Source organism: Dendropsophus ebraccatus, chromosome 12 (genome assembly GCF_027789765.1).
Source record: "Dendropsophus ebraccatus isolate aDenEbr1 chromosome 12, aDenEbr1.pat, whole genome shotgun sequence".
NCBI classification, from domain to species: Eukaryota; Metazoa; Chordata; class Amphibia; order Anura; family Hylidae; genus Dendropsophus; species Dendropsophus ebraccatus.
The window spans coordinates 54,091,921-54,115,991 of NC_091465.1; the positions used below are offsets into that span (position 1 = coordinate 54,091,921).

General features: G+C 42.6%; 1 protein-coding gene across 2 annotated transcripts in view; it reads left to right on the top strand.

The window, feature by feature from the left end:
- The window catches only part of LOC138769942 (myosin-10-like), a 273,325-nt gene that overhangs the window by 164,541 nt on the left and 84,713 nt on the right, over positions 1-24,071 (top strand). For both annotated transcript variants that reach the window (XM_069948702.1, XM_069948701.1), the window contains exons 18-26: positions 6,503-6,624; positions 8,931-9,000; positions 11,287-11,447; positions 11,549-11,657; positions 11,895-12,026; positions 13,112-13,318; positions 14,778-14,915; positions 16,562-16,685; positions 18,897-19,068. In XM_069948702.1, coding sequence (XP_069804803.1) covers positions 6,503-6,624; positions 8,931-9,000; positions 11,287-11,447; positions 11,549-11,657; positions 11,895-12,026; positions 13,112-13,318; positions 14,778-14,915; positions 16,562-16,685; positions 18,897-19,068 — 1,235 coding nt within the window. The remainder of the gene's footprint in view (positions 1-6,502; positions 6,625-8,930; positions 9,001-11,286; positions 11,448-11,548; positions 11,658-11,894; positions 12,027-13,111; positions 13,319-14,777; positions 14,916-16,561; positions 16,686-18,896; positions 19,069-24,071) is intronic.

Below are 24,071 nucleotides of genomic sequence, written 5' to 3' on the forward strand. Positions count from 1 at the left end.
TGTACGAAGGGAGTGATTTCTTAATTCGTTGCCGCACATGTGCACCACCAAGATGTCAGGTGCTCTGTCCAATCTAAAAAAAAAAATGAAATTTCAGCAGCACCTTTCACCATGTCATTCCCCGTTTACCCAGCTACTGGACCACCACCTCACTGCGGGAAAATTTCAGTTGCCATCTATCAGGTCAGACCGCCTTCTCAATTCACCCCAAAATATAAACGAGTTGCCCAGAATCCACACCAAAAGTAGACCAGCACCTAAAATAAGCTAACAACAAAACACAATTGATAATAAGCAGCAAAATTCCATCCAAACACTCCCCTGCACCCTAACTACCTGTTCCCTACAGCTTTTTTGGGCGAATTTAGGAACAAAAAAATGAACAGATCCCCATTTTCCGATCTTTTTAACCTTCTCACCCAAACCATCTCACTGCCTCTGTAGCCACCCCAATCCGGAATGAATGCCCACTATAATTTTGTGCCTCCCAAACACAACCGGTCTAAACCTTGTCGAAACACAGACAAGAACGTGAAGCGTGGAAACGTAAAGATCAACATGTTACACCGGCCACTCAAGACTTTAGTGAGTTTGATCAGTTTTAGAATGGCAAATCCTGAGCTTCACCTTATCCAAGTACACATCCACATTTTCCCACAACATGCCAACCGACACCCAGCCAGAAGGCCCCCAAAAACACAAAGCAGAATGATGTTCTAAATGACCGGGCCTCCCCACAGTCTCAACAAACTCCATCTATACCCCCAACAGCTTCAAAAACTATAATGACACAAATTCACAAACTCAATCAGGACAACTCCTCAACCTGCACTCAAACGAAACCTGTTCAACCGAAGAACTGACCAACTCTCTTCCGTACAATGACCCACTATTAACAGAAACCCAACCTCCTCATGCCTGACCACTTACCAGCAAGATCATTAACCCCATGCTGCCTCATAAGCCACCCAAGTACCAGAGGTTACCAAGTCATGTGTCAACCCTCCCGCTGCTTGAAGGGAAGAGTCCATAGTTCCTCCGGAAATGGATATCCCTCATCGTTCGCCCCCGGGCCCGCTACCAAAAACAATCCCACTGTCCCACAAACCCAGCAATCATGTTTATAAACCCCCGGCACATGAACAGCAGTAATCCATGCATTTAGTGACAAACACTGCAACGCCAACTGTTAAAGCAACTGCACAACTAAGAAAGGAAAAAGCAGATAAATGTGTGATCTCAATATCACATATGTTGTCACAATAAAAACACACTTTTTTTAATACCTGAACCTGTCCCCCCAGATGGTCAAATAATACGACCCATGGGCATAATGCGAAACACAAAATTTAGCTAGTCCAACAACAATTGCAACTCCTGCAACTAAATCTTCCGCAAACGCCTTGCCCTGCCCACCACAGTCCACAAATCCAACAACTTGTCCTTATGCAAGCTCAATTTCAAATGCTCTGTGTCAATACATAAACCCAAAAAATTAGGTGCAGTTACCGGCCCCTCCGTCATGCCACCTGCTAAACGGACTCCACATAAACCTTAACCAAAAGAGTATACCGACCGTAAAAATTAACCTAATGCAATGCAACGACTCGTGGAATAGGGGCATTAGTTAAGGTGCTGGGTGTCAGCTGATAACACTGCCTCTTCTTATCCATTTTATCCTCAGACAGTTGATCCCCAAATGAAACTTCTCAAGGGGCAACAAAAAAAATTCACATACTCCTCACAGAAAATTTGTTCTCTAACCTCTAGTTTCATATGTGCTCCGAGGAGCCCCTCAAAGCACAAATGTTCCCCCAGCTGCATCCCCTAACTGTATAAACTTGCCATCCCCCTCCTGACGTCTTTTCTTGCTCCTGAATCTGCACTAAAACTGAGACCCTAGACCCCATGTTAGGCTAGGTTCACACTGCGTTTTCAGCATCCGTTTAACGGATCCGTTTTTTTTACCGTCCAGAAAAATAGGGTCAGCAACGTTTTTTTGTCCGTTTTGGTCCGTCAAAAAAAACGGATCCGTTTTTTTTTTATAATGGAAGTCAATGGAAAAACGGATGCACACAAATGAATCCGTTTTTTGCAATCCGTTTTTCATGCGTTTTTTTGCAAAAAACGGATGCGTTAAACGGATGCTGAAAACACAGTGTGAACCTAGCCTTACCAGCACTCTTCAATGGACCTGCAGCACACTATACCCTTGCCCCACGACTTCCAAAACTGGACCCCCTTGCCTCTGCTGTGACTGGTTTTCCGTGCTTCACTGGGCTCCCTGCCCTAGACCCGCCACTAGGTTCCACAATCGCTACAACAACTGGGCTAACTCCAAACAGCCTCCGCCTGTGCCCCCCACCCCAACCCTGCATACCGACAAAAGGAACAACAGACAAACTCGACATATGCTGAGTCTCACCTAGCTGCCTGGGTGCTGTGGCCCCAGCAGCAGCCATGCCTGAAGTTAGATGTTGATTGGCCCCCTTGTCCACCAGATCTTGGAATAGATCTTCAGCAGCTCTCTGTTGCCCTTTGCTGCAATGGCTCTGCTTTCTCTCCACTGGTATCTGTTGCAGCTCTTTAGCAGCTTCCTGCTGTCCTGCTCTGTGAAGAGGGGAGATGGACATCAGAAGCCAGGCCATGACTGCCGAGGTGGGGCCAGAAACCTTTCACCCGCGCACTGTAATACGTTGGAAGCCTCTCTGCTCCCATCCAGCTGCTACACTCCACAGCCTTGTGGCGCTGGGCCAACTAACCTCCACGAACCTACAGATGAGCCAGCGTCAATCTTTGACGGAGGGGGAGGAAATCCCCTCCAGATGTTGGTCCCACTGAACAAAGGGATTTCTCAGAGCCCTCTCTGGGAGAGTATTCCCAGCCCGTGGCAGGAACTGAAGGGGCTCCCGACGCAGTGCCAGACCTGGAAGTCACATTGGGGCTCAAGAGGCTGGTATCTCTTAGGTTGTTGTGGTGGGGGAGAAACAGGCCCTTGACTTCAGGCCCTATTACAATAAATGATGTCTGACAGATTATTTTACAGATTTTTTCAGCCTAAGGGCCCTATTCCACGGGCTGAGCAATGATGTAAACAAGCGCCGATGTGCTCGATCGGCGCTCGTTTACTGGGCCTATTCCACGGCCCCGATGATCGTGAAACAAGGGCTGCAGAGACATCGTTACCGATGTCCTTACAGCCCTTCTTTCATACATTACCTATACGGGCTCCAGGTCTTCTTCTCCCGATCCCGCACGGTAGCATCGGCTTCAGAGCGGAGCTGTCTGAACTGACAGACCGCTCAGCCAATCACTGTCCGCGGCGTTTCCGGACAGTGATTGGCTGAGCGGTCTGTAAGTTCAGACAGCCCCGCTCCGAAGCCGATGCTGCCGCAAGGGACCGGGAGAAGAAGACCTGCAGCCCGGACAGGTAATGTATGGTTCTGCTAAAAATCGTCGGTTGCCGCCGCGCACCGCTATTCAACCGTAGCGATGCGCTGGTGGCGAACAACGATTTTAGGTCTGAACCTAAATGAACAATCATCCGATGACGCGATCATCGGCGGATTGTTCTCTTTATTCCACTGAGCGATCGTTCTCTCTATTCCACCGGGCTCCTGTGGAATAGGGCCCTAAGCCAGGAATGGATTTGAAAAGAGGAAAAATCTCAGTCTTATCTTTACGACCTGTTCTCTGTTTATAGTCCGTTCCTGACTTTGGCTGAAAAAATCGGGCAGATAATCTGTCAGACATCTTTTGGTATAATAGGGCCCTTAGTTGTGTGTGTAGAGACTGATGTTCCCTGTGACATTTCTAATCATAATCCTGTGATCTTTACCCTTAAACTGTAGACTGTTACTGATGAAGGCTATAGGCCGAAACGCGTCCTCTCTCATGTACCTGCTTTAACCACTTTAATAAAAGAAGCCTTATCTAACTGTGAGTGCCGGGATTCCTCTAGTTGCAGATCATGACCCCACTGTAGATCCTGATCCTTTTTGAGACACCTTATGGCTATGTTTACACAATGTCTTTTATAGGCAAAATAACGGCTGTTGTTTGATAATGGCAGCTATAAATAATGTTCATGAACATTATAGTTGGTCATCATTGTAAAAGAGCAGCTGTTATTTGAAAAACAACAGTCCTTATTTTGCATAAAAAGACATTGTGTGAACATAGCCTAAAGGTATTTATGTTTATGGTTGCTTGTCCTCTCTGTCCTGGGCTGTCCTGCTCTGTGGTGTTTCTCTCCATAAGATGGCTGACATGGAGGAGCATATGACCATGCCCCTCCCCCAGTGTCCACCACTGAACGTGAATATACCCATGGAGGACACAGGGGGCGGGGCATGGTCACATGCTCTTCCATGTCGGCCATCTTATGGACAGACCTACCACAGAGCAGGTTAGTACAGCCTGGAGGAGGGGAGTCTGATTTTAGTTCTATGAGGCACACAGGGAGCTGCTGTCAGTATATACATTGAGTACACTTACTAATGCTATACACTGAGAAATCTGTAACCTGTAATTTATGGCTCGCCACAGTAGGATGACATCAGAGGGGTTTCTTTATAAAATGGAGATTTATTGCTTCTTCTTCAAAAGTAATGAAAGTTACAGAAGTGAATAGAAATGAAAATCTGAGAAATGTCTTACAGTCCTTAGTGTCTAGTGTCCATAGTTCATATGAAGTGAATGGTCTATTTGCAAATCCTCACGGGCCTCAAGCAGCTGTTGCTTCACTCAAGCATCCTGGATGACGCTCCTTCCTTGACGCTTCCATCATGGATTCCCCATGCTCCTTGAAGGCCCTGGATCCTCTTTTCTTGTGACATAGGGCTCAGCCCTGATCCAACCCCCTCCATCTTGGTGACTACCTTTTATATAGGGTTCATGACTCACTGTCAATGTCATGTGTGGGGGTGTTTATTATAATTGAGTGTGTGTGTCTGCACATATATGACCATAACAAATATAGCTCATCTTCGCTATGTAATGTTTCTCAATATAGATTTTGCTGTGTTGCTTATGTACACGTCTCCCTAGAATACAGTGAATAGAATATGATATTATAATGTCAGTATTACAATTTCTTTGTACAGTGAATAGTGTTGTGCTATTATGGTGATTTTGGTAGTATATATATGACTTATATTATATTATACCAAGATATTGTTCATTGTAAAACACATCGTATTTAACAGTGGCCACCACCTTCAACACAGCTAGGGAGGGGGAGCTGCTGTTTATTTAATTGCATAAGCCCAACCCTTCTGATCATAGAACTCACTTGTTAGGGATACAATTACTATATTTGAAATTGTTATATAGTAAAATGGTCAAAATCCAAGATATTTTTTGCCCAGCGATCTTATTTTCAGTAAGGAAGTCAGTCAAGTAAATTGCTTGCATTCATAGCCAAATAACCTGCTTCCCCTATATGGGCCAGTTCACACAGAGAAAAAGAGGTGGAATTCCGTGACGGAACTCTCCGCCGCTGAATTCCAGCCAGACTCAATGTCAATTCTTTTGAGCAGATAGACACGGAGAGAAAAGGTGCGCAAGCCCTCCCATAGAAAGCCTGTATTACACTGAGTCTAGCGGGAATTCCACCTCTCTAACTCTATGTGAACTGGCCCTTACTGTATTACAGGGATATTCCTATCTCAGCTTGTAACAAGCTGATTACACATCATCCTGAGAATGAATGGAGTCCAGGCACAGGGAGCCCTCTATTCATTATGGGGTGATTTGCATCCCAGTTTTTGAATTGACTTTTTTTTTTCTATTAGTACCGTGTATGAAATGAGCCTTTCCCACACACCCAAAAAATGCGGGCGTATTTGAATTCTGTGCTACATTAAAGTTTATAAAAAAATCTCAGTCTGTGTACACATTGTATATATATACTCCATAGACTTTAATGTGCCACTATGCTGAAATAGTAGTACAAGCGAATATAAGAGAAAATATGAAGAAAAAGCCTTACGTGTACTTATGTCACAATGTTGTGGCCATTCAGTGCTCAGATTTCATTTCTTACATTGCACTGGTAAAATGAAAGCTGAACTGTGATTGGTTGCTGTGGGAAACAAATAGACAGTGTGATTAATGTCGCCCAAGCTGTTCAGGCATTTGGATGCCTATAGACCATAGGCTGTGATAATGGCTTATAACAAAGAACCACAAGTAGCAAGTGTTGTGTACATCCAGCAAAGTTAGACCTTTACATAAACCTTCCTGGACACCTGGTTTACCAGCATGGCAAATCTGGAGTCAATTGGTTGAGGCATTCAGATGTTGATTGAGGATGCACAGACAGATAACAATCACTTTTATAATATAAATAACTGGAGTGCATTACTTTAATAAAACGAGTTAAAAAAAAACAAAAAACATGTCACCCAAATGAATAGGGAAATGTAATGCAATATATAGTGGTAAGATTTGCACTGTGTTAGCTTCTGTAAATATAGCCACTAATATTTATATTCTTTAGGCTGGAAAACTGGAGCCTCACTTAGTGCTTGACCAGTTACGTTGTAATGGAGTCCTAGAAGGGATCCGTATCTGTAGACAGGGCTTTCCAAACAGAATTATCTTCCAAGAATTCAGACAAAGGTAAGTGCTTTTAAATGTACATCAACTGATACCTGACACATTGGCAGAACCTGGTATATTACAGGTATTTAGTACATACTGTACAAACCTAGCTAGCTTCAAAATAAATAGTTTAAAGGGATTTTCCAGGTTTTTTTTAATGTATTAAATAAACTTGGTCTGCCTAGCCCTTCTAAACTTTACTTGGCTTCTATTGCTAATTTAGTCTAGTTTTGGGGTTCTCTGGGTCAGTCATTTTGTGACTCAGTGGTGTCATTGACCTGGCGCCTGGCTTGTACACTAGTTTAAAAGTCCCAGTCGCAAGCACCTAACCTGTTGGGACCATACTCCCCAATGGCCTTGGCCACAGGTATTTCCACTGTAGCTGGGTACTGCCCCAGCCTCCACTCTACTATTACTAGTATGGAGGAGTTTTTATTCCCCTTCTCAATGAATTCCAACATTTTAAAATGCCTCCAAATCCCCTCCCCACTCTTGCCCGGCTGGCTGCTTGATTCAACTGATAGCAGTTGTTTTCTCTGTTGATTGGGCTTATATTTAGATAAAGCCCCTATTACACTGGTCGACTGTGAGGAGTAAACGAGCGCTGTCAGTGCTCGTTTGCTCCTTGTTCCCTGCTTGCTGCCTCCGCTATTGCTTGCGTTGGCAGCGAGCGGGTTAATGCATGGGGGCCGTGGGGAGGTGCAGGGGGCTGCCAGGGTGATCGCTAGATCGTCCAGGCAGCCCATAGCAGATCGCTGCTATCATAGTCGTTTGTCTTTCAACATCGTTCTTGTCAGCTGATCGTTGCCTTCTATTACACGGGATGATTACCAGCCAAATACGGATACGAATACAAATACCAGCCGAATAAGGGCCTTAAGGGGACTGCAAATGTTTCTAACTTGTGAGACAGTTCATGATGGCAGGAGGTGTCGATCCCCACACAATATTCAAAAGGGGGAAAAAAAAGTAATAAAAATAAATGAATAATATTATGTTCCTTAGGGTTTAGCTATTCACATGGTTTTAAATGTATTGTAAAGTTCCACTATGACCTCTCTGAAGCCAGTAGTATTTAAAGAGGACCTGTCTCCCCCCGTGCCGGGGCAGAGCCTTGCCGACCCCGCGGTGGAGACGCTTATACTTACCCCGTGCACGAAGTCCCACTCCTGGACCCGCTCCCGTTGCCGAGATATCGCCGTCGGAAGCCCAGCGCATGCTCATCAGAGAATGGAGCCGTCATTCTCTATGAGCGCAGGACTCATCTCTGTTGAGCGTGCGCTGGGCTTCCCACAGCGATATCTCGGCAACGGGAGCGAGTCCAGCAGCGGGACTTCATGTACAGGGTAAGTATAAGGGTCTTCACCAGTGGGCATGGTGGGGTTGACAGGTTCCCTTCAACTTTATGTGATACTGCCATAAATCAGATACAGTTACAGAGTGGCTCCTGAGCTTCTAGGTACTGCTGTATAGTATGTTAGTCACTGTCACTACACTGTGTTAGTCTTAAGTAACGTACAACAAACTGCAGTAGGGCTTCGTATAGAAAAAAGATGAAACATAGGTTATTATTACTCTGTTGAGAAGGAGGGCTTACTTCTCCATGTGAGTATGAAAATTTTGTCAAAGAGAACCCTTTAAAGCTATCTTTATCTTCAGCAGGCCTAGGGCACAGAGGCTATAGGCCCTGCCTCTTTGACATCCTGCTGCGTTTCTCACCCGAATACTGGCACCAGGAGAGAAGTGAAACCCAGACCGGGCATAGATTAAAAAGAACTACTGAATGTTGCCGGAGTTTTAAAGGGAACCCTTCAACATGAAAGTGCTACCTAAGCTATTGGCATAATGTTATAGAGGAGAAGATGCTGAATGCATTGATATCTATCTTTATGGGAAAAGATTTAGTATAACTTGTAATTTATTAAAAGAAATTTTTGATACCTCCCTGCTAAAGAGTCCAGTCTATTGAGTGACACCACCCACTGGACTCCTTAACACAGAATGAACAGGGATTTCAATCTACATGCTACAAGTTCTACTAAAACTTTTCCCACAAAGATATATACATATATAAATCTGCTCAGTTCTTACTGATCTATAATATGATGGTGATAGATTAGATAGCATTGTCTTGGTGACAGGTTCCCTTTAAGGACAGTGTTGGGCCTTACAGATTTGCTTTAAAGCTGTCCATCTTTACATTACTGCCACTAAAAGCACAGGACTGACTTCAGTTAATATTTATTAGTTGACATTTTTACTTTCTCTGCATTTAAATCTACTCTTGTTTTGAAATAATGTTTAAACCATCACTATTTCTTTAGATATGAGATCCTGACACCAAATGCTATCCCCAAAGGGTTCATGGATGGCAAACAAGCATGTGCAATAATGGTAAGACTGTCTTTTTATAGATAGAGATGAGGAAATATACAGTAAGGACGAAGCGATGCGCTCATTAGGCTGTGGCGCTTTGAAGTGTGCTCCGCTCCGTGACGCTCCTTCCCAGGTGCTGGCAAAATGTGGATCCTGTCCTGGGAATCTTCTCCTAGTTTCCCAGGAAGGGATCTATCTTTTTTCAAGCACCTGGGAAGGAGCGGAGCACACTTCAAAGCCCCGCAGCCCAATGAGCGGAATACAGATAGGGATGAAGCGCATCTCTACTTATAGACATTTAGCAGTGACGGTAATAGTAAATGCATCCACATACCTCCCAAGTGTCCCTCTTTTGGAGGGACAGTCCCTACTTTTGACCCACGTCCCTCTGTACCTCTTTGCCCCTTACATGTCCCTGTTTTTAACCTAGGAATTAGATTTGCATTAATACTCTTTCTATGTTGCTCTAGAAAGTGTCATGTGTCATGTGACATTATGGCCCCTTTCACATGTCATACCACACATGCAATTCATATTGCCCCATATACACATCTTAAGGTGTTACCGTCATCTGTGCCACAACAAAGGATTAAGCCATTGTTCGTCCGTTTCACCTACAGTATATGACAATGGGTCCCTGTAAATGTGGACAGTTACTGAAACACATTCATAATCCTGTCCACAGTTGCAGGTTCTTAATTAATGATGGGGTTTGGCTTGGTTTACACTGCATTTTTTGCAAACCGTTTTATGCAAAAAAAAATGATGAAAAAACAATGCATTTGTGTGCATTCGTTTTGGTTTTTTTTTTTTTCATTGACTTCCATTTTTAAAAAAAAGGATCAAAACATGGATGAAAACACATTTTTTTTTTTGTGTACACAAAAATGTGGTGGACCACGTTTTTTTGTATGCTAAAAAAAATTGGGAGGTATGCTCATAAAGCAATCAAGAGTGTTTAAAAAAAATTACATGCAAGCTTGCTTGGGAAGTCTTTGATCCTTCGTAGAACCTTTTTTATTTAAACTTTTTTACTTTTATTTGTTTAACTCTTTAGCTCTATTCCTCTGCTCACCTTATTTGCAGTTCTCCTAAACTCTGTGGGGGAGTAGAGGAAGTAATGTCATCTGCCCTCACAGCATATCTAGTATGGGCAGATTACAGTAAGGAAAGCTCCGTAGTGACTGCAGCACACGTGGCACAGATTATTACTCCCATATCATTTTATAAGCATATAACTGTTTGTATTAGTTTTCTAGCACATTAAAAAAATCATCCTTTAGATGTAACTCCGATGTTACTGCAATCACCACCTAAAACTGAAGAATACCCTCGAAAAAATATAGCACATGCAAATCAAATTGCAAACCATATAATACTTTATTGATATTACAAGTATATTAAAACACACATTGAGGAGATAGACCAGACAAACACAGAAGAAAAAGCAGCCAAAACTCACCAATATCAAGTATTCCAAAAATATAAATTTCATATTAAGTAATCCTTGGATTACTTGACATATATATATATATATATATATATATATATATATATATATATATATATATATATATATACATACATACACTTTCGTAACACCTGATATTGGTACTGATGAATTTTGGCTCCTTTTTTACTGTTTTTGTCCAGTCTATCCCCTCCGTGTGTGTATGGTACATCACATACCTAGCTCTTCCAGCTGCAACATCACGGCCCAGCTGAGCATTTGTCGAATAGAATTCTCCTTTAAGTGATGAGTTCTAGGACAATTACCTAGTTCAAAAGGAGTCCCAGGCCCTTATAGTGCTGATTTATTGTGTGAAAACATAACAATTGCTAGCCCTTCTTCCATATTGCAATACATTATAGCAGGAGCGCTCCATTGTTTTTTTCCTGCCCATATCATGCTGTACAACACTTCGATGTGGGGGGCTGACTGTGGGTATTGCAGGAACCCCAACCCCAGCTGGTGAGTGCAGGTCACAGTGTCTTCTACAGTCCAAACAGTTAGATGTCAGGTCCCCCTATTGGCCCACATATCTGAATGCCTTAGCGTGTCATGCGGTCATCCAACCACATAGTTGCAGTATTTTGGTTGCAAACCGTCACAGGGCATGCTAATGCATATATGTAGTAGATCTGGTGTCTTTTCTTGAAGGTAGTAAACGCGTCTCCTATGACTTCAATTATGACTACCCATTACATATAAACATATAAAAATGCCACAACCTTAGAAGAACTCTATAATTTATATGTAATCTTTATATGTATAGGACATGTATATTTATTCTCAATTTGCAGATCAAGGCTTTAGAGCTGGACCCTAATCTGTATCGCATCGGACAGAGTAAAATCTTCTTTCGAGCTGGAGTGTTAGCTCACCTGGAAGAAGAGCGAGATCTGAAAATCACAGATATTATAGTTCTATTCCAAGCAGCTTGCAGAGGATACCTGGCCAGAAAGTAAGTTATACTTACAGTCATTTGCATGCTGCAGGTCTTTGTGTCCCAAAAACGAATAATAGTAATTTTAATGTTTTTTATCTAATTGTTATTTTTTTCAGAGCTTTCTCAAGGAGACAGCAACAAATGAGTGCATTGAAAGTGGTTCAAAGAAACTGTGCTGCATATCTTAAGTTGAGACATTGGCAGTGGTGGAGATTATTTACCAAGGTTTGCCATGATCTCTTAGAATGTTTTTGGGACCAATGCTATTGTGTTTTTAAATGCACCCAATTCAATCCTGCCATTGGTAAAGTGTCTCTTTTATAGACGTTAATATTTGTGGCATTACTCTTGGGTTTCAAGTCTGTCTGAATATTGTGTATAGTTTCAGTTCTATTTCTATATCATGATAGTTACTATGCAAAAATTTAACTAAAAAAATCATACAAATATTGGTTTCTGTAGGTGAAGCCCTTACTACAAGTAACTCGACAAGATGAAGTGATGCAAGCAAAGGTAGTAGAACTTCAGAAGGTCAAAGAGTCCCATTTGAAGACAGAGATGGAACTGAAGGACATGGGAGGCAGATTTCAGCAGGTAGAATATCTCTTTACCTTTTCAGCTTAGTGCAGCTGAGAGGGATTTGATTTCACCATGCTGCTATGATGTCAAATTATAATTTTTTGTATTGCTGCATGAAAAAACTAGCAAAAATTGTCTGTATTGTCAATACATACCTTTTGCAAAGCCATATGTTTACATGATTGTAGACTAAAAACAGGGAAAGTCCTATATAAGTAAAAAAAAAAAAAAAAGTATAACTGTTTTTGTAATAACCTGTACTATAAAACTATAATGTTTATCCTGTTTTGTGAACACAAAAAAAAAAATAATGATCGAAGGGTCACACATATTATAGGTGTTATACTAATAAAAAGTATAACGGGGGGGTTATTGCTATTTAGGGGAACAGGAGGGGCATTACTGCTATTTAGGAGCCCAGGAGGGGGGATTATTGCTACTTGGCAGGACAGGAGGGGGATTATAACTACTTTGTGGATTATTACTTCTGTGCCCCCAAGTAGTAAGAATCCAACTCTTATGCCCCCAATTAACAGTAATCCCCCTGTGCCCCAGTGCAGTTTTAATTCCCTTCCGGTGCTCCCCCAATTATTAATAATTCCCTCTCCTGTGCCCTCCAAACAATAATAACCCCCTGTACCTCCAAATATTAATAATTCCTCTTTCTCCCCAAGTGCTAATAATGAACCTCCTGTGGCCCTTAGTAGCAATAACTCCCCTTTGTCCCTGAGTAGTAATAATCACCCTCCTTTGCCCCCAAGTAGTTATAATGCCTCTTCCTTTGCTTCAGTTATGAAGTTAAGAAAAATTTACTTACTTTAGGTCTGCCCTAATGCAACCTTATAGCCAACGCTAACAAACTGTTTCAGAGTTGCAGTATCAGAAATGCTGAGACCCTTGGCCAAAAGCCATTAATTATCCCGTTTTGCAAAGCCTCTTTTACTTTTGACAGCAAAAAGAAATATGTGTGTAGACAATCCACCACACAATTTATATACCCACCAAACCAGCTTAAAACATGTGGTCATAATAATGACACCAGTATTATTTGTGTAACAGGAAAAAATAAATAAAATATTTTTAATGTTTCCTATGTGTAGTTACTAGAAGAAAAGAACATTTTGGCTGAACAGCTTCAAGCAGAGACAGAGCTGTTTGCTGAAGCAGAAGAAATGCGGGCCAGACTTGCAGCAAAGAAGCAGGAGCTAGAAGAAATCTTGCATGATTTGGAGTCTCGGGTGGAAGAAGAGGAAGAACGGAACCTACAGTTACAAAATGAAAAGAAGAAGACGCAGCAACATGTGCAGGTAAAGTGCTGGTAGGGAGGCCTGTACTCGCAGTGCGAAATCCACTGCAAATCCGTTATGTGTGAAGCTATCCTAAAGCTTACCTGTCCCAAAAATTTTTTGGGGAAGAAATCAACAGGGGTTGTGCCTGCAAGCAGTTTTGCAATATACTCACTTTATATTTTTGTCTATGTTTAAATCAATGTTATACATATGGCCAAACTGTGGTCCATGCTCCTATTTGATCTTTTCTTTGCTCTAAAAAAAAAGAGATTAAACACAGGAAGTCCCAGTGCTTTGTGCCCTCATACAAGAAAAAAACACCTGCTCATCATGCAGGTTGTATATTAATTGAGGGGAATCAACTTAGGCAAATTATATTATTAAAGGGAACCAATCACTCTGAAATTGGCCATAAAGCTAAGGAAACGTGCTGGTACATCAGCCAGCACGCTTCCTAAACATCCCCCTGTACCCTCTGTCCCATGTACATACAGTCCGCAAAGTTAGCTTAATAGTCTCCCGCGCTCTATGTAAATTACCATGCAAGTAGTCACGGTGGGCGGGTGGCTTGTCAAGTAGTCACAGTGGACGGGGGCTTCTTCAAGTAGTCACTGGGTCCTGGGCCGGCTCCGGCGCTGTAATTATGCCCCTTTGGGCGTGTTGGAAAGCGGCGCCTGGTGACGTTACTCGGGGGGGGGGGGGGGGCGGCATTGCACGCCGACGTCTTTACTATGCTGCGCTTGCGCAGTGCAGCCGGATAAGACGCTGCTGTACTGCGCCTTCATCCACTATATTGCGCATGCGCAGTATAGTAAAGACATCGGCGTGGCCGATGTGCAATGCCGCCCCCCCCTCCCCGAGTGACATCACTAGGCGCGTGATTACAGGACCCGGTGACTACTTGAAGAAGCCCCCGCTCACCATGACTACTTGCATGGTAATTTACATAGAGCGCGGGAGACTATTAATCTAACTTTGCGGGCTGTATGTACATGGGACGGAGGTTACAGGGGGATGTTTAGAAAGCGTGCTGGCTGATGTACCAGCACTTTTCCTTAGCTTTATGGCCAATTTTTGTGTAATTGGTTCCCTTAAACTTTTATTAATATTATTATCAACTCTGCAACTATATACTTATCAACTATGTGGACACACAGTAGCTGAACACATGTGCAGTGAAGTGACACTCTGTGGGAGGGCTTGCGTGCCTCTGCTCCAAGAATTAACATGTGACATTTTTGATCTCCTATAGAGAAGCCGTTTGACACTGTGGCAGGTGGGATTTCACGGCAGAATTCTGTTAAATTTACTCAGTGTGAACTGGACCTTAAACATAGAAAAGTTTTAAAAATTTAGTTTATTGCAAAACTGTCTGCAATCACAACCCCTGTTGATTTTTTGGAGAAAAAAAATGACAGGTTATTTTAACTGTTATGACTGAACATGACTGCTATTTTCTGTTCTTTGTAATAATCAGGACTTGGAGGAGCAGCTAGAGGAGGAGGAGGCAGCTCGACAGAAACTGCAGTTAGAGAAAGTAACAACAGAAGCAAAATTAAAGAAGATGGAAGAAGACATACTCTTGCTGGAAGACCAAAATGCCAAACTTAGTAAGGTGTGTTCATGTTACTCTGTATTGCAACCAGGCTCACACAGTTATATATATTGAAATTAAAGGCAGTAATAAGGGTTGCTGCATCTTTGGAAGTGTTGATCTAATTTAATCCATTTGCAATGAGACATTTATTATTGTCTTGAAATTGAATTTTAGGGATCATATGTCTCTTTGGAAGACTGCCTAGCTAATATAAGGGGTCTTACAGGCCAAGCATTTCTCCCTGGGAAAAAGTATTACAAATAGATCTAATCCAAAAGGAAAATGGCTGATCTTTTAATGTCACTTATAGAGGGTTGCTTCCTTGTAAGTCAGTGCTTGACACCATATAGAGCAGGGATGGGGAACCTTAAAGGGGTTGTTCGGCTTTTTCTTTTTCTTTTAAATCAACTGGTGTCGGAAAGTTAGACAGATTTATAATGTACTTCTATTTCAAAATCTCATGTTTTCCCCATATTTATCAGCTGCTGTATGTCCTGCAGGAAATGTTGTTTTATTTTCGGTCTGACACAGTGCTCTCTGCTGACATCTCCGGCCGAGACAGGAACTGTCCAGAGCAGGAGAGGTTTTCTATAGGGATTCCCATAGAAAGCCTCTCAATCTGGACAGTTCCTGTCTCGGCCAGAGAAGTCAGCAGAGAGCACTGTGTCAGACTGAAAATAAAACAACAGGACATAAAGCAGGTAGTAAGTATGGGAAAACTTGAGATTTTTTAATAGAAGTAAATTACAAATCTATATACCGTATTTTCCGGCGTATAAGACTACTTTTTAACCCCGAAAAATCGGGGTTAAAGTTGGGGGTCGTCTTAAACGCCGGATATGGTCACCCCATACGGTGGGGGGGCTCAAAAATGGCTCCATCCTCACCGTATGGGGCAACCACTATGTCGTGTACACTACCTGCACCGGAGACTGAGATCGCCGAACCTCTCCCTAGCAGCCAAGCGTCTCATCAGAGAGGCTCGGAGACGCTCGGCTGCTGGGAGAGCTTCGGGAGAATGAGAGAGGCGCCGGAAGTTGCCGAAGCCTCTCTCATTCTCCCGAAGCTCTCCCGTCAGCAGGTACGTCACACCTAGGTGAGTTAAATGTTTGTTGTTGTTTTTTTTTTTTCAAATTTACGTGCAGTTAACCCCTGCCTGACCGCAACAGGATTGCGGTCAGGCAGGGGTCAACATTTTCCGGTGTATAGGCGAACCCCTGGCAATCTGCTTAAATTTAGGGGTCGTCTTATACACCCAGTCGCCTTATACGCCGGAAAATACGGTAACTTTCTGACCCCAGGTGATATGAAAGAAAAAGATTTTCGCTGGACAACCCCTTTAAGCCCTCCAGCTGTTGCAAAACTATTCCCATCATGCCAGGACAGCCAAAGCTTTAGCTTTGGTTTAGATTTAGCTATAAATGGTAGGCCGAAGGTTTTAGCGGCAAAAGACGGCTGTCTATTAGTAGTGATGGCTGCACAAAATGTTCATGATCATTGTTTGCAGCCGTCATTACCAATGTTAAATCAAGAAAAAGAAAAGAAATTAAGTATAATTTGCACAATTTGGTCTCTGAATACCAAAGATACAGACAAAGGATTACCAGATTTGTACAATATAAAATATGCTAAAAAATAATGTATTTCTTCTTCATTTTTAACAGGAAAGGAAATTTATGGAGGATAGAATTACAGAATTTACATCAAACATGGCTGAAGAAGAAGAGAAAATAAAGAGTCTGAGTAAACTCCGCACCAAGTATGAAGCAGTCATTGCAGATATGGAAGGTAGAATATTTATTGTAACATTTTTGTTTACCAAACCTATCTCTAAAAATAACTTTTGACTTATCCAAAGTTTTTGATCAGAGTGGGTCTCACTGCTGACACCTGCTCTAACCCGAAGAGCAAGTGTCAACAGTGAGACCTGCTTTGATCAATAACTTTTAACATGTCTGATGACATGTCAAAAGTTATTTTTAGTGACAGTACCCATTTAAAGTTAATGCCTAGATTTTGTTTACTGATTTAAGACAGATACTGAAACATGTTCCTTTTTTTAATCTTCATATTTAGTACACCATTAAGTGAAGGCAGTTGTCTTTCCTGAAATGATTTTAACAGCATTTAGATATCTGTATGTATTTAGTAAACAATACACTGAAGGGGACCCGATTAACTTCTATAGGAGAGTTTTTTATGCACTCACTGGACCATGATTAAGGCTGTATAAGTCAGCTGAAACGTGTAGGCATCTGGTTGGATGTAATTCTGCACTGTGTGTGCATGGTGAAAAGAAAAAATCTAATAATTCATCACTTTGTTGGACCCTGGACTTGTTTTCTTTGATCTAACTGGGACCTGGACACCCTTTGTAAATGGCCTCATCCCATCTTATCCCTATACTGGTGGCACTTTTATTTTAATCCCGTCTGTGATGATACTGAGAATGCTGAAAAGTGTTATCTACAGAACTGAACACGACAGTTTAATATTATTAGATAAGTGCTAGATAACTGCCATAACGGAAACTGTAACATTTCAGAATTATTTTATAGTCTAGGTACAAACATGGAAAATTAGAAAAAAAAAATGACAAAAATGTTTTAAAATATATGCTTAAAGAGACTTTATCACCTCCAACCGACCCGCCTCAAAAGTCAAAACCTACAGTCATCTGTAAGTAAGAGAAGGGATGCTGATTCCAAATCTGTAATTTGTAGCTTTTTACTCCTTTTGTATTTCCCCTTTGTAAGCTCAGGAATATAATGGAGAGGACTACTTACACTCCTTCATTTGTGGGCTTATAGCAAAGGAATGCAAAGGACATAGAAAGATAAAAATTGCAGATATACAATCAGCATTGTATACTTTATGATGTATATTCTACTGATAACTTAAGTTTAGCGCAGGGGTGGGGAACGTCCGGCCCGCGGTCCGGATCCGCCCCCCCCCCGGCTAATAATAAAATATCCCTGCTGACTTCTTCACTGCGCTCCCTGACTGCTTAGGAGCACGGTGAAGAAGTCAGCAGGGATAGGGGGAGGTGGGCGGGCACAAGGCCGCCGTGCGACAGGCCGCATCCCCTGCTTATTGGTTGCGTACGCCGCAGCGGGAGAGCTAAAGGGGAATCAGGTGCGGGAATGCGGGGGACTCAGGAACAGGAGTTCCGGGAAATCAGGAGCGGAAGAATCAGGAGCGGGAGTGCGGGGGACTCAGGAGCGAGAGAATCAGGAGCAGGAATGCGGGAGAATCAGGAGTAGGAATGCGGGGGAATCACGGAAGGCACAGCTGTGGCAGCATGATATACAGGGGGCAGCATTACTCTGTGCCCCTGGCTGTAATGTGCCCCCTGTATATCATGCTGCCACATGCCGTGCCCTTGAATATAATGCTGCCACATGCCGTGCCCTTGAATATAATGCTGCCACATGCCGTGCCCTTGAATATACTGCTGCCACATGCTGTGCCCTTGTATATAATGCTGCCACATGCTGTGCCCTTGTATATAATGCTGCCACATGCTGTGCCCTTGAATATAATGCTGCCACATGCTGTGCCCTTGAATATAATGCTGCCACATGCTGTACCCCTGACTGTAATGCTGCCACATGCTGTACCGCTGACTGTAATGCTGCCACATGCCGTACCCCTGACTGTAATCAGTACCAGCCCACGTAAAACGCATCGTCAAGGAAAAGCATTTCCAGCCATCACATTAAGGGTGAGTTTATTTTCATTTTTTTATAAAGTTATTTTGTACGGCCCTCAAACTATTTAGTAAATTTCCAAATGGCCCCCGACAGGAAAAAGGTTCCCCACCCCTGGTTTAGCGGGTGTTTTGGAGGTGACAGAGTCCCTTTAACTTCAAAAAATAATTTAAACTTTCTGATGACAGACACCCTTTAAACCCTACCTAAGAGTATTGTATGTAAGTGAAAAAGCACAAGAATTGGAAGAAAATATATTAATGTGCATGCTTTATTATAAACATTTTAGATCGTCTAAAGAAAGAAGAAAAGAGCAGACAAGAGATGGAAAAAATGAAGAGGAAGTTGGATGGAGAAACATCAGATTTACAGGATCAAATCTTAGAGCTTCAACAGCAAATCGAGGAACTAAAACAACAACTGGCTCGTAAGGAAGAAGAACTGCAAGCTGCACTTGCTAGGTAACCTTTTCAAAACTCTGCAACTTTATCACTTGTTTAGTTTTTAATGGGCACTGTTCTTAAAAACAAGTTTGCCTATTTTGACAGAAGCATCAATATCTAACATATTTGTAATTCACTTTATTTAAAAAAAAAAACTACAACTTTTTCAAGAGTTATTAAAAGTTATAATATTGGCAATGAGGTGTCGGTGTTCCTGCTTCTCTGCCTGTTGTCAATTTATGTTTGTCTATGATAACAATATTCCAAAACCAAACGCATTGACAAAAGGTCTGGGGTAAATAAAACCCGTTTATTGTGATCCACTCCCTAAAATGTAACTTTTATTTGTTATTTTTAAACCCTTAAGGACCAGGCCAGTCTTTGTTTTTGCACTTTTTCCGTCTCAAGTTTAAAAGACCATAGTGCACGCTTGCATTTTTTCACCTCTCATAATATTAAGAATATTGACAGACTGCGTGGCTGGCCACAAAGAGTTGATCGTGATCTCTACCCCGCTATATCTTATGATCTTCAAAGGGGTTGTTATTCATTTTTGTCATATATCAGTTTACTGTGCTGTTGCAACTAAGAAACTTCAAATCTCGCTAGCAAAGGAAATATTATCATCTAGGAACAGCATTGCAGACAGTACAGCTAAATAGCATTAACAGCACAGTGCACTGGAATTTTAACATTCACCAGCCAATTATTTTAAAAATATAACAAATAAATGTTAGATTTTAGGGGGTGGGATGACAATAAAAGGTTGTTGTTGTTTTTTTTACCTTGGACCTTTGGTTCATGGGCTTGGTTTTGCAATATCCTCAGGAAATTAATGATAACTGCAGGGCTTGAAGGAAATACAGGAAGTGTGGGCGGGACATTCAGAGCTCTGTGCTATCCTGTGCTGTCAATTACAGTGCAATGAGCCTAGCAGCAGACTTCTGTGACTATTGTGACTTTCATGCTTTTTACCAGTCATGTCTATTTTGATGTGTTATTTTAAAACAGTTGTGAAATTTGCAGTAAAACTCTCTTGAATTCTCAAAATTGCCACAAAATTTACTTTGTGACTTTTGTATTTGCATTAAAATAACGCTATTTTTGGTTCATAGTAAAATTTTGACAAAATCTGCATTACGTTAACTTGGCTTTCAGAAATGTGTTAAAATAAAAGTTTTGGTACATTTTCACAAAATTTTTGGCAAAAAACTTTTTCAGCAATTTTGCTAAATTTGCTGCAAAATCGTGGCAAATATGTAATAATTAATGCAGATAAGAAAGTCATAATAGCATAACACCAATTTTACCTTGGATTTTGCTAAATCATAAGCATGGAATTATTGTGATGCAAAAGAGTAGAGAAAACTGTTGGAACCTATCACGGCTGCTTTGAGGGAGCAAGAAATTCTGTACCGTTGGGGCTTCCCAATGTGCGTACTGATTAACAAAGATAACATCCTTCATACTGTGGAAACTCTAGAGGAAGGCAAAAATCTACTTCAGATATGGATAAGTCACCAGTCACCATAATTTTTACCTTCCCATGTACAATCTGAATGGCACACAGTGAACAATATGGCCAGTCTTCATGCAGAGATGCACGCACAGTTTTCTTTATTATTTATTAAAACATCCGCTTCAAGTGGACCAAGTTTCACCCTAGATATCCTTATGATCAGCTTAGTTATGTTATAGTTGTTTTTGTTCTTGTTATCTCCTTGGGCAGATGGTTCTATGATTTATAGTATTGCATATGATACATTATTTGTAAAAACTCATACCAAGAGTGGTTACTATAGAATTCAAATTGTATGATAATTAAGCTAGCTTCTATGAATGTTAAGGGTCTAAAGAGGCTAAGTGAGGAAACTGGGCTGTGACATATTTAGCGCTCAAGAAACACATTTCTTTACTAAAGATGCCCAGCGCATCAACCACCCCAAGTTCCCCCACATCTTCGGGGTCATCACTCCATGAAGTCAATACGGTAGTGTTTTAACTGTCTAAGCTAGTAGTTTGCCATAAGAGACGGTATGTTTTGATTGTGGATTGCATAAAAAAAGTTTTGTATACTATGCTTGCTTTGTATATCCCAAATAATGGCCAATCAAACTTAGGTAGGTTTTTAAAGTAGTAGATAAACATAAGCAAGGTCACCTCCTAATCTGTGGAGACTTTGGTTTCTGTTAATACATGGGACACCTTGGCACCTGATTTGATTCAACTTTTACACAGTTCAGGCTTATACGATATATTGAGGGTGCAACATGGTAAAGAAAGAGACTTAACCTTTTACTCCCATGTCATCAATAGCTGTTCCAGAAAAGTCGTATTTCTAGTGTTCAGAAACTTAAGCCCCATTACATGGGGCGATGTAGAGAGTAAGTGAGCGCCGACCTGTCAGATCAGCACATGCTTGCTCCTCGCCCCGCCTGCTGCCAGCCCCATTACACGCGCTGACAGTGAGGAGGAGAAGATGAGAGCTGGGGGGGGGGGGCGCAGGGAGCTGCGGGGTGGCTGCCCAGGCGATTGTCAGATCATCCGGGCAGCCCATAGGAGACAGTCTGCTGCTGCCTCTATTGCACAGAGTGAAGGCAGCAGATCTCTAACAAGCTGACCGTTGCCGTTTCAGCCTGTTGAAAGACAGCATGCTGATGGCTGATCGTTGTCTTCTAGTACATGAAACGATTATCGTCCGTAATGGTTGATATCGACAGAATACGACCGAATACGGTCGCTTTGTGTAATAGGGGCTTTATTGCTGAGGCAATGTCCATGTCCTTAGAGCAAATCACATGGCCAGACCATGCTCTGATACTGCTAACATGCAGAACAGCACATTACCCCAACTACTTATTTGTGGTGTACAAAGAGCTTCCTATTATACCACCCCAGGTATTCCCAAGAGCTTAAAGAAACTTAAAGGGGTAGTGCGGCATTAAAGAATTATTCACAGAATAACACACATGACAAAGTTACACAACTTTGTAATGTATGTTATGTCTGTGAATGGCCCCCTTCCCCGTGGCCCACCACCCCCACCCGTGTACCCGGAAGTGTGGTGCGCTATACATACCTGTCACATGCCGACTCGTCTCCGATCTTCAGTCAGCGATGTCGTCTTCGGACGGCCGGGCCAAATCCCTCCGTCTGTCCCGAGTGCCGTCCGCCCTCTTCAGCGTCATCAGATGCTCAGCCGCGATTGGCTGAGCACAGTTTGGCTCAGCCAATCGTGGCTGAGCAGCTGATGACGTGGCCGCGTCATCGGCTGCTCAGCCATGATTGGCTGAGCACAGTTATGCTCAGCCAATCGTGGCTGAGCAGCCAATAACGCGGCAGAGGGCGGCCGGTCGGAGGGATTTGGCCCGGCCGTCCGAAGACGACATCACTGACTGAAGATCGGAGACGAGTCAGCACGTGACAGGTATGTATAGCGCATCACACTTCAGGGTACACGGGTGGGGGTGGTGGAACACAGGGAAGGGGGCCATTCACAGACATAACATACATTACAAAGTTGTATAACTTTGTAATGTGTGTTATTCTGTGAATAATTCTTTACCGCCGCACTACCCCTTTAACTGAATACTTCTTTCATAACTTCACTGATCATGAGTGGCAACCGTATGGAATGCTCACAAGGCTTTAAAGCGACTTTGTACCCACAATCTGACCCCCCCAAACTGCTTGTACCTTCATATAGCTGCTTTTAATCCAAGATCTGTCCTGGGGTCCGTTCAGCATGTGATGCAGTTATTGTCCTAAAAACAACTTTAAATCCTACAGCGCTGTGTCTAACGGCCGAGGCTTACATTTGTATATGCATTAGGCTGGCACAGCCTCTCCTTCCCACCTCCCCGCACTAAATTTCCCAATACACCTATTTAGTGTTGTTAAAACTAGGTACCTTATAATATATTTATTAACAAAACACATGTTTAAAAGTTGAACGATCCCTAGAATATAGGATGGTATTGGGTAGAACTGAGTTAAATATATTAGTCTGGCCCTTGAAAACATCTCCAAGTTCTCATAGGGGCCCATGGGAAAATTCATTACCCACCCCTGCTTTATATGGACAGCTCCCTGGTTGTTAGTTTACAGTTTATTTTGTATTTTGGTATCAACATCACATTATTGTGTTTATTACACTTTCACAATCATAGCATGATAACACCTATGGGAGTGTGCTTCCTTTCAGGAAATTCTGCATATTGATTTAGTTTTTCTGTGGCAAATATTGGTACCCATTGTGTGGTGTTTTTTTTTTTTTTTTAGGCCCTGTTCACACTACGGAATTGGCGCCGAGATTCCGGGAGGAACTCCTCATGTCCATTCTTTGAGCAGAGAGGCGCATGCTTTCCCATTGTAACTAAAAGAAGGCAGGATTCGGCGCGGAGGAGTTCCGCTCGGAATCTTGGCGCGATTCCGTAGTGTGAACTGGGCCTAATGTTTATAATCATGTTGGTGTCTATGATTTTCAAGTAAAGTCCTTTTTGTATATATTTTTGTTGGGTGCACTATTCATGTGTTCGTTTGTTGTATTCCTTGTTGATTTAACCCATAGCCGCACCATGCAGTTATAGTACGTCTTGGCAGGAGGTTAGTTTCCGCACCAGGACGTACTATAACTTCCCGGCTCCCGGTGCTCACTGTTTATGTAAACAGTGACCGGGAGCTGAAACTAAACTGTCAGCTGATAGCTGACAGTTTAGTGAAGCCGTTCCTGGACCCCCAGCAGGGGTCCAGGAAAGGCAATCACCGGCATCAGGGGATCGGTAACGATCCACTGATGCTGGTGCACAGTCATCAGTAACCCCCGGGTCCCGGTCTCTGCTGAGGTCCGGGACCGGGGGAAGCCGGGGCAGAGATCCCTCCCTCTCCTCCTCCCCTGCCTCTGATGACCCCCCCCCCCCCCACGATCGGAGCCCACCGCGATTCCCGCGCCCCCCCCCCCCGCGATTCCCGCGGCCCCCCGCGGTAGCCACGCCCCCACCCGCGATAGCCACGCCCCCACC